This window comes from Nerophis ophidion, linkage group LG08 (assembly GCF_033978795.1).
Source record: "Nerophis ophidion isolate RoL-2023_Sa linkage group LG08, RoL_Noph_v1.0, whole genome shotgun sequence".
NCBI lineage: Eukaryota > Metazoa > Chordata > Actinopteri > Syngnathiformes > Syngnathidae > Nerophis > Nerophis ophidion.
In genome coordinates, this window is record NC_084618.1 from 26,977,569 (window position 1) to 26,995,554 (window position 17,986).

At 39.1% G+C, this 17,986-nt stretch overlaps 2 protein-coding genes across 3 annotated transcripts; both read right to left on the reverse strand.

The window, feature by feature from the left end:
* Positions 1 to 2: 2 nt before the first annotated feature.
* On the reverse strand, positions 3 to 3,391 carry hoxb1b (homeobox B1b). Of its 2 annotated transcripts, none has more exons than XM_061908123.1 (2): positions 648 to 3,391; positions 3 to 512 (listed from the first exon to the last, which is right to left on the reverse strand). In XM_061908123.1, exons 1-2 carry the CDS (start codon positions 1,129 to 1,131, stop codon positions 235 to 237), a joined length of 762 nt encoding a protein of 253 aa, XP_061764107.1. In that variant the 5' UTR covers positions 1,132 to 3,391; the 3' UTR covers positions 3 to 234. The 2 variants fall into 2 exon arrangements, with proteins under 2 accessions (XP_061764107.1, XP_061764106.1); XM_061908122.1 differs by having other exon boundaries at positions 3 to 515; positions 648 to 3,386.
* Positions 3,392 to 10,609: 7,218 nt separating this feature from the next.
* LOC133557577 (homeobox protein Hox-D3-like) lies at positions 10,610 to 17,635 on the reverse strand. The gene is made up of 2 exons (XM_061908135.1): positions 17,408 to 17,635; positions 10,610 to 12,149 (listed from the first exon to the last, which is right to left on the reverse strand). Exons 1-2 carry the CDS (start codon positions 17,613 to 17,615, stop codon positions 11,617 to 11,619), a joined length of 741 nt encoding a protein of 246 aa, XP_061764119.1. The 5' UTR covers positions 17,616 to 17,635; the 3' UTR covers positions 10,610 to 11,616.
* Between the last annotated feature and the right edge of the window lie 351 nt (positions 17,636 to 17,986).

Here is a 17,986-nt window from a genome sequence, read left to right on the forward strand (position 1 = left end):
CCTTGTGCATTTAATCGGTCTTTATTTAAGGAAGGCTCCCGCAGTCTTATGCTTTCTTTTTTTTTTTTTTTGCAGTCTGCAGTCTTGGAATAAACATTGGAATAACAACAACATTATTTACAAGTAAACAAAACGCATATTTTGCATTTATACCCTGAAATTCGGCAAGTCCTTGTGCATGTAATCGGTCTTTATTTGAGGAAGGCTCCCCCAGTCTTATGCTTTTTTTTTTTTTCAGTCTGCGGTCTTGGTCGGCAGGGTGGCGCAGGGAGCCTCCGGGCGCTTCTCGACGCCCTGCAGCTTCTCGCGCTTCTTCTGCTTCATCCTGCGGTTCTGGAACCAGATCTTCACCTGCGTCTCGTTGAGCTCCAGGCCGGCGGCCACCTCCACCCGCCGGGCCCGCGTCAGGTACTTGTTGAAGTGGAACTCCTTCTCCAGCTCCGTCAGCTGCTTGGTGGTGAAGTTAGTCCGGATCACGTTGTGCTGGCCCGGGACGCCGAACTCGGACAGGACTGCTGCGTGTGTGACAAACGGATGGAGATGGAAGATGGAGGAATGAAAGTCATGGAACTTGGAAAAACGGATTAGAAGTTAATTGACGCCAATTAAAAAAAATTAAAAAGTCACTTCGTGGCGAGACGGCTCACCTGTTTTGGGCGGGTTCCTCTTCACTTTCATCCAGTCGAATGTCTTGGAGCTTTCCTCGGCCGGATCCAAGTCCCGGTCCTTGTGCTGGGCCTCCCCGCGCATGTAACCACTCTCCGGGTACTCCCCGCCGCCGTAGTGCAGGAACTGCGCGCTGTCCCCGGCGTAAGGCCCCATGTTGTACACCCGGTCTTGCTCGGGGCCCAGGCCGTACTGCTGGTGTCCGTACTCCAGCGGGGATCCGTACCCCGGGTTGCCCGCCGGAGCGAACTGCGGGTCCAAGTCGACATGCGCCTGGTGCACCGGAAGGCTCTGGTGCGTCAGGCGCGCGTCCTGGCCGTAGCCGTCGCTTGCCGCGCAGGGGCTGGACGTCACGTATCCGTGGTTCAAGAGTCCGGCCTTGAACAGGTTCTGGCCGCGGTTGCAGAGCGGGTAGTCCAGGTAGGAGTTCATGGCGCTTGGGGTCGAGACGCGGCGGGGACTCATTAATCGCAGCCCCTGACCTTCTTCTAGGTACTATGTCAAAGCTGTAAAAGGGCCCTCCGCCCCCCCCCTCATATCGCCTTCCCGGCGGGTCACGTGACCCGCCGCCGGCCAATGGGAGCGCGTCGCGGCCACTCCGTCACGTCCGCGCCTTTCGTCCGTCAAACGCGCGCATTTCCATGACAAACACTTCAATCACAGCGCGCTCATCCATCTGATAAGAACACAAATGTCGCCGTAATGACCCTCTTCGAAGTCGTAACGAGTGTCTTGTTCGCCGCTAAATCATCCTTTTGCACCGATAAACTCCGCAGGGAGCCGTTAAAGGCCGACTGAAATGAGATGTTCTTATTTAAACGGGGATAGCTGTCAGGCTTTCCCCTGACAGTTTGTCTATGTTTTAGTTTTTTCCTCTGTATCTCCTGTCTTTAGTTCCTGTCTACTGCTCTTATTTTGTCAGCTTCTTGTCTTCTTCCCTGAGTGCTGTGTTCCTCCTCAGCTGCGGCCGATTGGCACCTGGCCACACCTGTTGCCAATCAGCCCGCTCATATTTGAACCTGCTTTGTCTTGTGTCAGTGGCTGGATCATTGTGTCGTCATTCGGACTTGTATTGTCGTTGCCACATGTCACTCTTGTCGTGCTACCTGTCATGTCGTGTAATTTAATTTGGCCCTTGAGGCAATATCAAATTAACATTACAGCTGGCCCGCTGTTATTACACAGCAGCGGTGCCGCTGTAACACCGCAATTTGTCACACTTGCCAACACTCCCAAATTGTCACACTTGCCAACACTCCCGAAGTTCAGTGCCCCTCCCGAAAATCTCCCGGGGCAAGCATTCTCCAGATTTTCACCCGGACAACAATATTGAGGGCATGCCTTTAAGGCACTGCATTTAACAATCTCTACAACCTGTCGTCACGGCCGCATTTCCTCCATACAAACAGCGTGCAGGCCCACTCACATAAGTGAATGCAAGGCATACTTGGTCAACAGCCATACAGGTCACACTGAGGGTGGCCGTATAAATAACGTTACAACTGGTACACATATGCGCCACACTGTGAACTCACACCAAACAAGAATGACAAACATATTTCAGGAGAACATCTGCACTGTATCATAACATAAACACAACAAAACAAATACCCAGAACCCCTTGCAGAACTAACTCTTTCGGGATGCTACAATATATTTTGATATTTACCTCAGAAGGCTGCAAATAGAAAAGAGGCATTACATTTGTATTTAATTTTATTTGAAAAGCCATTGATATTTTTAAATTATTATTATTAATATTTGAATCTCAATTTTGCATGTCACTATAAAGTTATATAAGCCTTGCTTGTTCAATATTCAATGCAAAACTTGTTTGGGTCCCTATTTAAAGGTTAATTTGTTCAACGTTGGCCCGCGGCTTTGTTCAGTGTTAAATTTTGGCCCACACTGTATTTGAGTTTGACACCCCTGGATTAGATGGATTAGATCAGGGGTAGGGAACCTATGGCTCGTGAGCCGGATGTGGCTCTTTTGATGACTGCATCTGGCTCTCGGATAAATCTGAGCTGACACTGCTTAACACAATAAGTAATGAATAATTCCACTTGTAATCACTGTGGTAAAAATAACGTTAAAAATATAAAAATGCTCGTGCATTTGAATCCGTCCATCCTTTTTTTTACCGCACTTGTTCAAGAAGTTGCCATAAGGGTAAGAAATAATTGATCTATTATTGGTTAGTGTAGGGCTAGCGCTATGGGGGTTATTCAGACCACCAAGCACCGACATGAAAGCCTGTTTCAGGGTTACAATATTGTTTTATTTTTCAATAAGTCTCTCAGTTGCTTTCCAGCAATTGTCTTTTTCTCTTTCGTTCTCGCTCGCACTCTGGCTCCAGCCCCAACCCCGTCTCTCCTCCTAGCTGCTGCTTATAAACAGAGCGACAGGTGATTAGATAACAAGGCTCAGGTGGGCCATTTATGCACCTCTTGCTGATTTCGAGGCCAGCCCTGGCAACACCCCGCTTCGCTGCAGACCCGCAGGCCACGCCCCCTCCTAAATTAGCTCCAGAATAACAACGTTATTCCAAAGAATAAGAGACCTATTATACTCTAAAAATGTTGGTCTTACGTAAAAATGCACACTTTTAGTTGTGTTCAGTGTTAAGAATATATAATATGGCTCTTACGTAAATACATTTTAAAATATTTGGCTTCTTGGCTCTCTCAGCCAAAAAGGTTCCCGACCCCTGGATTAGATAGTACTTTATTTACTTAGGGGCGGCATGGAGTAGTGGGTAGAGCGGCCGTGCCAAAAACCTGAGGGTTGCAGGTTCGCTTCCCACCTATTGACATCTAAATCGCTGCCGTTGTGTCCTTGGGTAGGACACTTCACCCTTGCCCCCGGTGCCGCTCACACTGGTGAATGAATGATAAATGAATGATAGGTGGTGGTCGGAGGGGCCGTAGGCGCAAACTGGCAGCCACAGCTTCCGTCAGTCTACCCCAGGGCAGTTGTGGCTACTGATGTAGCTTACCACCACCAAGTGTGAATGAATGATGGGTTCCCACTTCTCTGTGAGCGCTTTGAGTATCTAGTAATAGGAAAGCGCGATATAAATCTAATCCATTATTATTATTATTATTATTCCGTCAGGAGAGTTCCTTCAGGAAAATTAAATTAAATTTAATTTTAAAAATTAATTTAATTAAAAATTAAATTTTTAATTTTGTTACAGGTAGTAGCTGTAACAAAATTAAAAATGTTGTTACAGCTACTACCTGTCGTGCTACGTTTTGTCCTGGTCGTCGTAGTGGTAAGCTGTTTCTGTTAGCATTAGTTATTTCTGTTTGCTATCCACTAGCTTCCATGCTAAAGTTCCCTTTTTGTTTTCTAGCTTCCAGCGCTAGCTCCCTTAGTTGGTTTTTCCGCCCACATGCGTGCTTTTTGTTTGTTCTTGTTTAGTTTTAATTAAATCATGTTTTCATCATCTATGCCGGCCTCCGTCCCTGCATCTCGGGGTTCAACACCAAATTCATCTGACAATAGCAGGTCCATTCTATGTGTCATACTTGATCATTTCGCGATATTGCCATATTTTTGCTGAAAGGATTTAGTAGATAACATCCACGATAAAGTTTGCAACTTTCGGTGCTAAGAGAAAAGCCCTGCCTCTACCGGAAGTCGCAGACGATGGCGTCACATGTTTGATGGCTCCTCACATATTCACATTGTTTTTAATGGGAGCCTCAAACAAAAAGTGCTATTCGGGCCTAGAAAACAACAATTTCCCCATTAATTTGAGCGAGGATGAAAGAGTCATGTTTGAGGATATTGATAGCGACGCACTAGAAAAAAAAGTTTTAAAAAAGTAAAAAAAATTTTTTTAAAAACACGATTGCATTGGGACGGATCCCGATGTTTTTAGACACATTTACTAGTATAATTCTGGAAAATCCCTTATCTTTCTATTGTGTTGCTAGTGTTTTAGTAAGTTAAATAGTACCTGATAGTCGGAGGGGTGTGTTGACGCGCAGTGTCTCAGGGGAGTCGACGGCAGCTATGGACGGCACAAACTCAGCTTTTCTCCAGTAAGATCTGACTTTTTAACCACAATTCTCTCACCGAAACCTGCTGGTTGACATTCCGTCGTGTTTCATTTTCGCTCTGATAACAATAATAATAATAATGGATTAGATTTATATTGCGCTTTTCTATTGTTAGATACTCAAAGCGCTCACATTGAAGTGGGAACCCATCATTCATTCACACCTGGTGGTGGTAAGCTACATCTGTAGCCACAGCTGCCCTGGGGTAGACTGACGGAATCATTCATTCATCATTCATTCACCAGTGTGAGCGACACCGGGGGCAAAGGGTGAAGTGTCCTGCCCAAGGACACAACGGCAGCGCTTTTTTGGATGTCAATAGGTGGGAAGCCAACCTGCAACCCTCAGGTTTCTGTCACGGCCGCTCTACCCACTACGCCACGCCGCCCCGCCCATAGTGAAGTTTCACCTCCAGGAATTTTAAACAAGGAATCACCGTGTGTTTGTGTGGCTAAAGGCTAAAGCTTCCCAACTCCATCTTTCTTCTGTGACTTCTCCAATATTAATTGAACAAATTGCAAAAGATTCAGCAACACAGATCACCAAAATACTGTGTAATTATGCCGTTAAAGCAGACGACTTTTAGCTGTGTGTGTGTGCAGCGCTCATACTTCCTAAAAACCCGTTACGTCTTGCGTACACGTCATTATTACACAACGTTTCGAAGACGAAACTCCCGGGAAATTTAAAATTGTAATTTAGTAAACTAAAAAGGCCGTATTGGCATGTGTTGCAATGTTAATATTTCATCATTGATATATAAACTATCAGACTGCGTAGGTGGGTAGTAGTGGGTTTCAGTAGCCCTTTAAAGTGTGCCCAAGTCCGAAAATCGCGACGTTTTAGAGGCCATTTGTTGATTTCCACTGCCATGAAAATATGCGCGCATTGAGTAAAGAACTAATTGTTGCGGACTGTTTGGACTCGGTGATCCATCAGTGCGCGGAGAAAACAGGAAGACAACTCCTGTTCTGTGAAAAGAACAATGACTTTCTTCTCAGGGCAGACCTTTTTTTTTTTGCGTCCATTCCAACACATTTGTGTTTGGAGAACTGCACTTTTTTGGTTTTGTCCCCATGACAAGAAAATATATATTTTTCCCTTTTTTTTTTAAAGGCATTCTAAATCGTAAAATATGGCAAGTACAAGGTGGCTAACAATGCAGATAAAGGGAGTAAACTATTGTGCCCGTAAAGCCCTTTAAAAATATAAAAAAACACAGACATCACTCCATTTGCATGTCGTCACCTGAATATTAAAAGCCTACTGAAACCCACTACTACCCACCACGCAGTCTGATAGTTTATATATCAATGATGAAGTATTAACATTGCAACACATGCCAATACGGCCTTTTTAGTTTACTAAATTACAATTTTGAATTTCCCGGGAGTTTCGTCTTCGAAACGTCGTGTAATGATGACATGTACGCAAGACGTCACGGGTTTTTAGGAAGTATGAGCGCTGCACACACACACAGCTAAAAGTCATCTGCTTTAACGGCACAATTATACAGTTTTTTGGACATCTGTGTTGCTGAATCTTTCGCAATTTGTTCAATTAATATTGCAGAAGTCACAGTAGAAAGATGGAGTTGGGAAGCTTTAGCCTTTAGCCACACAAACACATGGTGATTCCTTGTTTAAAATTCCTGGAGGTGAAACTTTCCTATGTATCAAGAGAACATGGATCAGGACCACATGTCAACCAGCAGGTTTCAGTGAGAAAAGTGTGGTTAAAAAGTCAGTTCTTACCAGTGAAAAGCTGAGCTTGTGCCGTCCATAAAGCTGCCGTCGACTCCCCTGAGACACTGCGCGTCAAGACACCCATGGAGACACCCTTCCGACTATCAGGTACTATTAAACTCATTAAAACACTAGCAACACAATAGAAAGATAAGGGATTTCCCAGAATTAACCTAGTAAATGTGTCTAAAAACATCGGAATCCGTCCCAATGCAATCGCGTTTTTTTTTTTTACTTTTTTTTTTTTTAACTTTTTTTGTTTTTTTTTTCCAGTTCGTCGCTATCAATATCCTCAAACACGAATCTTTCATCCTCGCTCAAATTAATGGGGAAATTCTCGTTTTCTCGGTCCGAAAAACATGGATCCCGACCACATGTCAACCAGCGGGTTTCGGTGAGAAATTTGTGGTTAAAAATTCAGTTCTTACCGGAGAAAAGCTGAGCTTGTGCCGTCAATAGCTGCCGTCGACTCTGCGCGTCAAGACACCCGTGGAGACACCCTTCCGACTATCAGGTACTGTTAAACTCACAAAAACACTAGCAACACAATAGAAAGATAAGGGATTTCCCAGAATTATACTAGTAAATGTGTCGAAAAACATCGGAATCTGTCCCAACGCAATCGCGTTTTTTCTTTTTTTTCTTTTTTTTCCCTAGTCCGTCGCTATCAATATCCTTAAACACAAATCTTTCATCCTCGCTCAAATTAATGGGGAAATTGTCGTTTTCTTGGTACGAATAGCCCTTTTTGTTGGAGGCTCCCATTAAAAACAATGTGAATATATGAGGAGCCATCAAACATGTGACGTCATCGTCTGCGACTTCCGGTAGAGGCAGGGCTTTTCTCTTAGCACCGAAAGTTGCAAACTTTATCGTGGATGTTTTCTACTAAATCCTTTCAGCAAAAATATGGCAATATCGCGAAATGATCAAGTATGACACATAGAATGGACCTGCTATCCCCGTTTAAATTAGAACATCTCATTTCAGTAGGCCTTTAAAGTGTGCCCGAGTCCTAAAATGGCGACTTTTTAGAGGCCATTTGTTGATTTCCACTGCCATGAAAATATGCGCACATTGAGTAAAGAACAAATCGTTGCGGACTGTTTGGACTCGGTGATCCATCAGGGCGCGGAGAAAAAAGGAAGACAGCTCCTGTTCTGTGAAAAGAACAATGACTTTCTTCTCAGGGCAGACTTCTTTTTTTTTTGCGTCCATTCCAACACATTTGTGTTTGGAGAACTGCACTTTTTTGGTTTTGTCCCCATGACAAGAAAACATATGTTTTTCCCTTTTTTTAAGGCATTCTAAATCGTAAAATATGGCTAGTACGAGGTGGCTAACAATGCAGATAAAGGGAGTAGACTCTTGTGCCCGTAAAGCCCTTTAAAAATATCCAAAAACCACCAACACTCCATTTACATGTCCTGACCTGAATGTTAAAGTTAAATCACCACTGGTAGTCACACACACACACACACACTAGGTGTGATGAAATGACTCTCTGCGTTTGACTCATCCCCTTGTTCCACCCTCTGGGAGGTGAGGGGAGCAGTGAGCAGCAGCGGTGGTTACGCTCGGGATTCATTTTTGGTGATCCATCCATCCATTTCCTACCGCTTATTCCCTTTGGGGTTGCGGGGGGCCGCTGGTGCCTATCTCAGCTACAATAGGGCGGAAGGCGGGGTACACCCTGGACAAGTCGCCACCTCATCACAGACAACATTCACACTCACATTTACACACTAGGGCCAATTTAGTGTTGCCAATCAACCTATCCCCAGGTGCATGTCTTTGGAAGTGGGAGGAAGCCGGAGTACCCGGAGGGAACCCACGCATTCACGGGGAGGACATACAAACTCCACACAGGAAGATCCCGAGCCCGGAATTGAACCCTGACTACTCAGGACCTTCGTATTGTGAGGCAGACGCACTAACCCCTCTGCCACCATGAAGCCCTCATTTTTGTGATTTAACCCCCAATACCAATCCTCGATGCTAAGTGGGAGGTAATGGGTCCAATTTTTATAGTCTTTGGTATGACTCGGCCGGGGTTTGAACTCACGACCTACCGATCTCAGGGCCACTGAGCAGGGCTTAACAAGTATTAGCGATATTTTTATTATAAGCGCTAACGCAAAGGAACTACTTTTAGAGGCGCCGTGATCACAGAGAGCTAACTACGAGCTCATGTTGCTATATTGACATGTTGAACTGCTGCATTGCCTCTGAGTTGGTGAAAGTTAATTCTGAATGATAAGTCATGCCTCTCACGGGGATAGTATGTGGACATAAACCCACAAGTTGGTCAACTCTGACATCCAACTTAGACCCGGAGGTGGCGCGAAAGACATGAAAAGACGCTTGTTTGCGGCACTATTTTTTAACCTTTTGTGAGTATTATGATGAATTTTTCAAGTAAAGGGGAAGATACAAACATCCCATCAGTCTTTATCCCAGTGAGCGCAGACCTTGTACAGTAAGTGATTGTTGAATTATGTTTGCATATCTTGCTTAGCACTAAGCAACACTGCTACATGATGCTTAGTGTTTCACTGAAGCTGCATCTGTTTAGCACACAGCTTCCAAAACTTGTAGGTCATCCTCTTTATGTTCAGGCTCAAAAAATATATGTTTATGTATCATCATTTGTCCCAAACTACTCTTTATTATCTCTCATCAAGTCTGCCATTATTTTTAGGGTTGTTGTTGTTGAAGGGAAAAGTGAACGTTGTGATGTGCCGTCGTATGCTTAAAATGATCAAAATTTGTAAATATTACATGTTATTATGAATGTTATTACAGTACATGTATATGTACAGTGTGTACATAAAAGCTGGATTTGAGCGCTTTATGGGCGTAATAGAGTACTCCCATTCTCTCCATTGTTAGCTGACTTTTGCTAATGTTTATTTAGGATTTAGAATGCATTTAAAAACTGTGTTCTTGTCTCTCATTAGCATTGTGAATGATAGGATAAATTACAAAAAAGTTCACCTTTAAAGGGAACCTATTACAATCTTGCCTAATTCCTAAGTCCCCAAAATGGTCTGTTTGGAATTTGCACATCCATATCTGGTATCAATTTACCCAGTCCGAAGCTGTAAATTCATTTTTTTTAATCCTCTTGTTGTGGGGCAGACTGGCTCATACATGCACATGCATTTTGCGCAGTTGCCATTTCTAATATAAAGCAGTAGTTTGAATTCATATCTGTTAGTAGACTCGCTATGGAACCCTTCAAAATCACAACATGACTGACGGGGAGAAGACGCTGTCGAAGTGGAGGCACGTAATAAAGAGCGGCTTGAAGATGTAAAACATAATCGATGCAAGATTTTGACCAAATAACTAGCATTAAATGTTATGTAGACCAAAAGGAAGTATTTTACATGTAGACAAAACTCATATTATGACCTCTTTACTGCAGAGCATTTCTGGTGGCTAATTTGAAATATTTTACTACAATTTTAATTCTCTGCATTTACAGGTCGGATTGATTGATTTAAACTTTTACTAGTAGATTGTACAGTACAGTACATATTTTGGACAGTTGACCACTAAATGGTAACACCCAAAAAAGTTTTTCAACTTGTTTAAGTAGGGGTCCACGTAAATCAATTCACGGGGTGTCCAAATTGCAGCCTGCAGCAAGTTTTTTAATTGGCCTTGTAAGTAAATTTATCATTGATTAGAGTATATAACAGAGGTGTCCAAAAGTATGGCCCGGGGCCATCTTTTAACATTCTAAAAACTGTTGACTCTATTAACACAAAGCTGCCATGCAGGCTGTTTTGTTTTTTCTTCAAAGCTGCCATTGCTCAAAAAATAATAATGAGTCAAAATCAGTGTTATAAATAATTGACCTATTCAAAGCTCAAATTATTTCACACCAAATATTCTACTTTGAAATATTGTAGGGAAAATACTGCATGTGTTTGCCGTGTAAAATAGTTTTCTATGACAAAATTGGCACAAAAAAAACCCAACAAAAAAATAAACAAATTATAAAAACTTGTAATCGACATATAGATCTGAAGTTGATTTAAGCGTTGAAAGTTTAAAAAAAAAAAAAAAAAAGACTTTTTTTCAACACTTTTGAGTTTCCAAGAATTTCAGTGGGATTTATTTAACTGTCCTTGCTCGAAAAATAATAATGAATCAAAGTAAATGTGGTGATTATTTATCGATTCATTTAAAGCTTCAATTACGTTACACCAAATATTCAGCTTTGAAAACATTTTGGGGGGGGGGGTGAAATATTGCATATTTTGTGTTTTTGCCATTAAAAACAAGGTTTTGTAAAAAAAAATAAAAAATAAACTGCATAAAACATAAAGATAAAAAAAACTTAAATTACCTGAAAATTATCTAAAGATTTAAGCATTGATTGAAAACAAATTACTTATTTTTTACATTTAATGACTGAGACCCTTCCAGGATCACACTGGAAGGGAGCCTTAAAGGTAAAGAAAAGAAAATGGAGTTATTGTATTGGTTCTAAAAAAGAAAATTATTAAAATGGCATTCAGTGGAAATGGTTTGGACAACCCTGGTATATAAGATATAACAACTATTTGCTTTGTCGCCTATACGTTTCACAAAAGCTAAAATAATGATATTTTTATTTATGTTTGCATCTTTAATGTGCAATCATCCCTAATTTAAATCGTGTGGACACACCGGTTGTGACTTATTATCGCAAAATAAATGTTAAAAATGCAAGAAAACTACCAATTACTTTTTTAATTCGTATTCCTGGCTTTTTCCTGCTCCATCACTGAAAATAGTATAATTGCATATTTCCCCAATAGTTCGTCTGGTAAACATCCTGGCCGAAGGCGGACGAGGGAGGTTGCAAATAGTTATTTTATTTGTAGTAGAAATGTTATTTTGCGGTAAAACTTTTTTTTAGTACAAAAATGTGGCAAAGTAATTTTTTTTAAGTTTGATTTAAAAAGTATAAACATCGTTTCACATAAATGAAAAGGTGTGAAAAACTGTCGTTGTTTTTTAAAGCAGGAGGGGGGGCATTGGGTGGTCCCAAATTCAATTCTGCTTTGGGCCCTAAATTACCCTGCAAAAATGCATGCTTCTAGAATGATGGATGCGTGAAAAAAAAAATCGTTGGTGTTCTACAAATGTGTCAGTTTTGGTGCTCGCGTGATTCTGTCCTGAGGGGTTTGGGAGAAAAAAGCAAGGAAATCCTCGCCCGCGTCCTGCGCCTGCGCGGTGTGGTAGTGCGCGTCAAACCGCGGCTCGGGCACGGAGCTACCGGTGCGATACTCGGGGCATTCGGGCCGGTAGATCCGCGGGGCATGCTGGTAGTCCCGCCCGCCGACGTGCACATAACCCAGGCTGGACAGAGTGGGGCTGCCCGGGGCGGAGGGGGGCGAGGGCGGGGAGGCCTGCTGCTGCTGCTGCTGCTGCGCATGCGCCCTCTCGTCCTTCTTCTGCTTCATCCTGCGGTTCTGGAACCAGATCTTGATCTGCCGCTCGTGCAGGTGGAGCAGGCCGGCCATCTCCACCCTCCTGGGCCTGCACAGGTAGCGGCTGAAGTGGAACTCCTTCTCCAGCTCCACCAGCTGCGCGCTGGTGTACGCCGTGCGCGTGCGCTTGCAGGCCGTGGGGGTGGAGCCGAGTCCCTCGGTACCGACCGTGGGCCTGTCTGCAGGGAAACACGACCATTCCTCGTTTGCATGAGACCCTGAGCCTTTTTTTTTTTATTGTGCATTAAAGGCCTACTGAAACCCACTACTACCCACCACGCAGTCTGATAGTTTATATATCAATGATGAAATATTAACATTGCAACACATGCTAATACGGCCTTTTTAGTTTACTAAAATGCCATTTTAAATTTCACGGGAGTTTCGTCTTGGTGTAATGATGACGTGTACGCAAGGCGTCACTGGTTTTTAGGAAGTGTGAGCGCTGCTCGCACACACAGCTAAAAGTCGTCTGCTTTAACGGCATAATTACACAGTATTTTGGACATCTGTGTTGCTGAATCTTTCGCAATTTGTTCAATTAATATTGGAGAAGTCACAGTAGAAAGATGGAGTTGGGAAGCTTTAGCCTTTAGCCACACAAACACACGGTGATTCCTTGTTTAAAATTCCTGGAGGTGAAACTTTACTATGGATCAGAGCGCGATCAAGCGAGCATGAATCAAGACGGAATGTCAACCAGCAGGTTTCGGTGAGAACATTGTGGTTAAAAAGTCAGTTCTTACCGGAGAAAAGCTGAGCTTCCGTCGTCCATAGCTGCCGTCGACTCCCCTGAAACACCCGTGGACACAAACCTTCCCACTATCAGGTAATATTAAACTCACTAAAACACTAGCATCACAATAGAAAGATAAGGGATTTCCCAGAATTATACTAGTAAATGTGTCTAAAAACATCGGAATCCGTCCCAATCCCGGTTTTTTTTAAAACTTTTTTTTACTTTTTTTTTTTTCTAGTCCGTCGCTATCAATATCCTCAAACACAAATCTTTCATCCTCGCTCAAATTAATGGGGAAATTGTCGTTTTTTCGGTCCGAATAGCACTTTTTGTTGGAGGCTCCCATTAAAAACAATGTGAATATGTGAGGAGCCATCAAACGTGTGACGTCATCGTCTGCGACTTCCGGTAGAGACAGGGCTTTTCTCTTAGCACCGAAAGTTGCACCGTGGATGTTCTCTACTAAATCCTTTCAGCAAAAATATGTCAATATCGCGAAATGATCAAGTATGACACATAGAATGGACCTGCTATCCCCGTTTGAATAAGAAAATCTCATTTCAGTAGGCCTTTAAACAACAATTCTTATTCCCATGTGGAACTCAGACCGGGTGTTCAAAGTGCGGCCCCGGGGCCGTTTGCGGTCTGCAGCAAAAAAATTTAAACGCTCCGCGTCACATTTGAAAAATATATAGAAGTGGAATAAAAGAGTAAAAACGTGCGAAATATACGGGGGAAAAAGTTGCAATGTTGACTCTAGTAAAAACACCAAGCTATTCAGATTGTTTTTAGCAGTCGTTACTCAAAAATAATTATGACTCAAAATCAGTGTTGGAATTATTGACCTATTAATGGCTCCAATTATTCATATGAAGTGTTTTACTCTGCAATTTTTTTTTAAGGAAAAATAATGCATATTCTTTGTGTTTGCTTTATGACAAAAACAAAGTTTTCCATGACAAAAAGTGCATAAAACAAACAAAAACCATGAAGACTTATTGATGCATCAATCTGAAGTTGATCTATAAAAAGTTATGTTTTAAAGCAAAACAAATAAAAAATAAAAAATAAATTAATAGTAACACCTTTGTGAGTGGGGCCCTTAAAAGTATGGACACCCATGTTTTAAACTTACTTTTTTCTATAGTAGTAATTATTAAAAAATTAATAATCACTCAAAATCAATGTTATGAATTATTGACATATTCATGGCTCCAATTGTTCATATGAATTGTTTCATTTTGATACATTTTTTGAGGAAAATATTGCATATTCTTTGAGTTTGCTTTATAAAAAAATAAAAAATAAGACAAAATGTGCATAAAACAAACAAAAACATGAAAAAAAAAAAACAATAAAAACTTATTGATGCAATAATCTGAAATTGATCAAAAGAAATTTATGTTTTAAAGCAAAATAAAAAATAAAAAAAACCTAATAGTAACACTTTTATGAGTGGGACCCATAAAAGTATGAACACCCATGTTTTAAACTTATTTTTTCTGTAGTAGTCATTACTTAAAAAAATAATAATCGCTCAAAATCAATGTTATGAATTATTGACATATTCAGGGCTCCAATTGTTTATATATAGTGTTTCATTTTGATACAATTTTTGAGGAAAGTATTGCATATTCTTTGAGTTTGCTTGATAAAAAAAACAAAGTTTTCTTTGACAAAAAGTGCATAAAACAAACAAAAACATGAAAAAAACAAAACAATAACAACTTATTGATGCATGAATCTGAATTTGATCTATAGGAAGTTATGTTTTAAAGCAAAATAAAAAATAAATTAAAAACAAATTAATAACAACACTTTTATGAGTGGGGCCCTTAAAAGTATGAACACCCATGTTTTAAACATATTTTTTCTATATTAGTCATTACTTAAAACATAATAATCACTCAAAATCAATGTTATGAATTATTGACCTATTAATGGCTCCAATTAATTAATATCCAGTGTTTTACTTTGAATATTTTTTTGAGGAAAACATTGCATATTTTTTATGTTTGCTGTACAAATAAAATAAGTTGTCTTTGACAAAAAGTGGATAAAACAGTTAAAAACATGAAAAATAAAAACGTATTGATGTAAGGACCTGAAGTTGATCTATATAAACCTATGTTTGTAAAGTAAAATTTAAAAAATGTACGACTTAATAGTAACACATTTATGAGTGGGGCCCTTAGAAGTATGGACACCCATGAATTAAACTTTTTTTTTTTAATTTAGTAGTCATTACTCCAAAAAATAACAATTACTCAAAATCAATCTTATGAATTATTGACCTATTCATGGCTCCAATTAATTCATATGAAGTGTTTTACTTTGAAATGCTGTTTGAGGAAAATATTGCATATTCTTTGTGTTTGCTTTATAAAAAAAATAGTTTTTTCTTTGACAATAAGTGCATAAAACCAAAAAAAAAAAAAACATGAAAAAACAACAAAAACTTATTGATGTATGGTCTGAAGTTGATCTATAGAAACTAATGTTTTTAAAGTAAAATACTTAATAGTAACACTTTTATGAGTGGGGCCTTAAAGGTATGGACACCCATGATTTAAACTTTATTTTTTTTTCATAGTAGTCATTACTCAAAAAACAAATAATGAATCAAAATCAATGTTGTGAATTATTGACCTACTCTTGGCTCAATGCAAATAATTAATATCAAGTAATTGAAATATATTAAATATTGCAAATTTTGGGGAGGTTGCCATAAAAAATAAAAAAAACAGTTTTCTTTAAACAAAAAGTGCATAAACCAACAAAAACATGAAAAAACATAACACAAATGTATTATTGACAGATGTGGTATGAATTTAATCTCGAAACTTGTGTTTTTAAAGGAGGAAAAAAAATGTATGACTTATTTTTTAACAATGTTGGAAGTGGGGCCCTTCTGGATTTTCGGTGTGCGGCTTTTAGTAGAAGAAAGTTTGTACACTCATGATCTAAACTTTCTTCAGTAAGTTTAGAAAATGTTTACAATACAAGCAAAAGTCAGAGTTATTTTATATTCGCGATGATAATAACATCACTCAGATGTTGTGACTGTAATGTTGATATAATGTACTATAATATTGATATAATGTACTGTATTATTGATATAAAGTGATGTCATATTATTATAATATACTGTATTGTTGTTATAATGTACTGTATTATTAGAATGTATCGTAATATTAATATAATGTACTGTATTATTGATATCCATCCATCCATTTTCTGTAATGTACTGTATTAATATAATGTACTGTATTATAATGTACTGTATTATAATGTACTGTAATATTAATATAATGTACTGTATTATTAGTATAATGTACTGTATTATAATGTACTGTAATATTAATATAATGTACGGTATTGTTAATAAAATGTACTGTATTAATCATATAATGCATTGTATTATTAATATAATGTCCTGTAACAATAATATATTGTACTTTATTATTATTATTATTATTATTATTATTTATTATGTACTTAATTATTATAATATTTTACAGTAATAATAATATAATGTGCTGTATTATTGATATATTGTACTGTAATATTATTATAATTTTCTGTATTATTAATATCATGTACTCTATTACTAATTAAATGAATTGTATTATTAATATAATGTACTGTACCATTGATATTATGTACACTATACATCCATCCATTTTTCCACCGCTTGTCCCTTTCAGGGTCGTGGGGGGTGCTGGAGCCTATCTCAGCTGCATTCGGGCGGAAGGCATTGTACACCCTGGACAAGTCGATAATGTACTCTAGTATTATTATAATGTACTGTAATAATGTAATATACTGTTATATTAGTATAATGTACTCTATTATTAGAATAACGTACCGTAATATTAAGATAATGTGCCGTAATTACAATATAATGTACTGTATTATTGATATAATGTATTGTATTATTATAATGTACTATAATAATAAAATATACTGTAATATCTATGTAATGTACTGTATTATTATTATTCTAATGTATTGTATCATTCATATAATGTACTGTTATATTGATATATTGTACTGTATTATCAATGTAACATACTGTATTATCAACATAATGTATTGTAATATTTATTCAAAATATTGTAAAATTAGTATAATTTACTTTATTATTAATATAATGTATTGCATTATAAATATAATGTCTTGGGGTTTTGATTTTTAGTTCCATAAGGTCTTAAAATGTAAAAAGAAACTAAAAAGTGCTTTTTTTGTGTGAATTGTTGCAATATCTCGTGTGAAACATGTGGATGATTGTGAATAAATGTTTTGTCTTGCGAAAGTGAAAGTAAAACGTTATTTGTGAATTTTTTGCAATCATTTGTTTGAAACATGTGGATGATTACGAATAATTGTTTTGTCCTCTGAAAGTGCAAGTCAAAAGTTTTTATTTGTGAATTGTTGCAATATCTCGTATGAAACAAGTGGATGGTTGTGAGTAAATGTTTTGTCTTGTGAAAGTGAAAGTAAAAAGTGTTTAATTTGTGAATTTTTTGCAATAATTTGTTTGAAACATGTGGATGATTATGAATAAATGTTTTGTCCTGTGAAAGTGCAAGTAAAAAGTTTTTATTTGTGAGTTGTTGCAATATCTCGTGTGAAACATGTGGATGGTTGTGAATAAATGTTTTGTCTTGTAAAAGTGAAAGTAAAAAGTTTGCCAACCTGCGAGCGTGCTGTGGACTTTCTGCTCCTCACGTCTGCACTCTTGCATCCACGGGAAAATGCGTCTGCGCTTCTGCTCCTGCTTGGCGTCCGACAAGAAGCCCCTCCCGTTCCCCGCCGTCGCCATCGCCAACACAGCGGTGCCCTTTGGCCCCCGTGACGCGGCCCCGGTGTCACATGACCACTCTGCGGAGAAGACAGCCTGCATGGGAGGAAGCAGGAGGACAATCATGGAGGAAAGAGAGACCGCCATCCATCTTGTGTGCTCAATAGTCAGCTGACACCTTCAGACAGCAGCCAGCCAACACACACCTCTCTGTCGCACAACACTGCACAACCACAGCAAAAAGGGTTTTAAGTCAAGACTTAAAAAAAGGTTTTAGTCAACACTTAAAGAAGTCATAATTTCAAAGAGAACTTTAAAGTCACAACTTAGATAAGTCATAACTTCAATGAAGACTTTAAGTCACTACTTAAATAAGGACTTTAAGTCATAACTTAAATAAGGACTTTAAGTCAACACTTAAAGAAGTCATAACTTCAATCAGGACTTTAAATCATTACTTAGCTAAGGGGTTT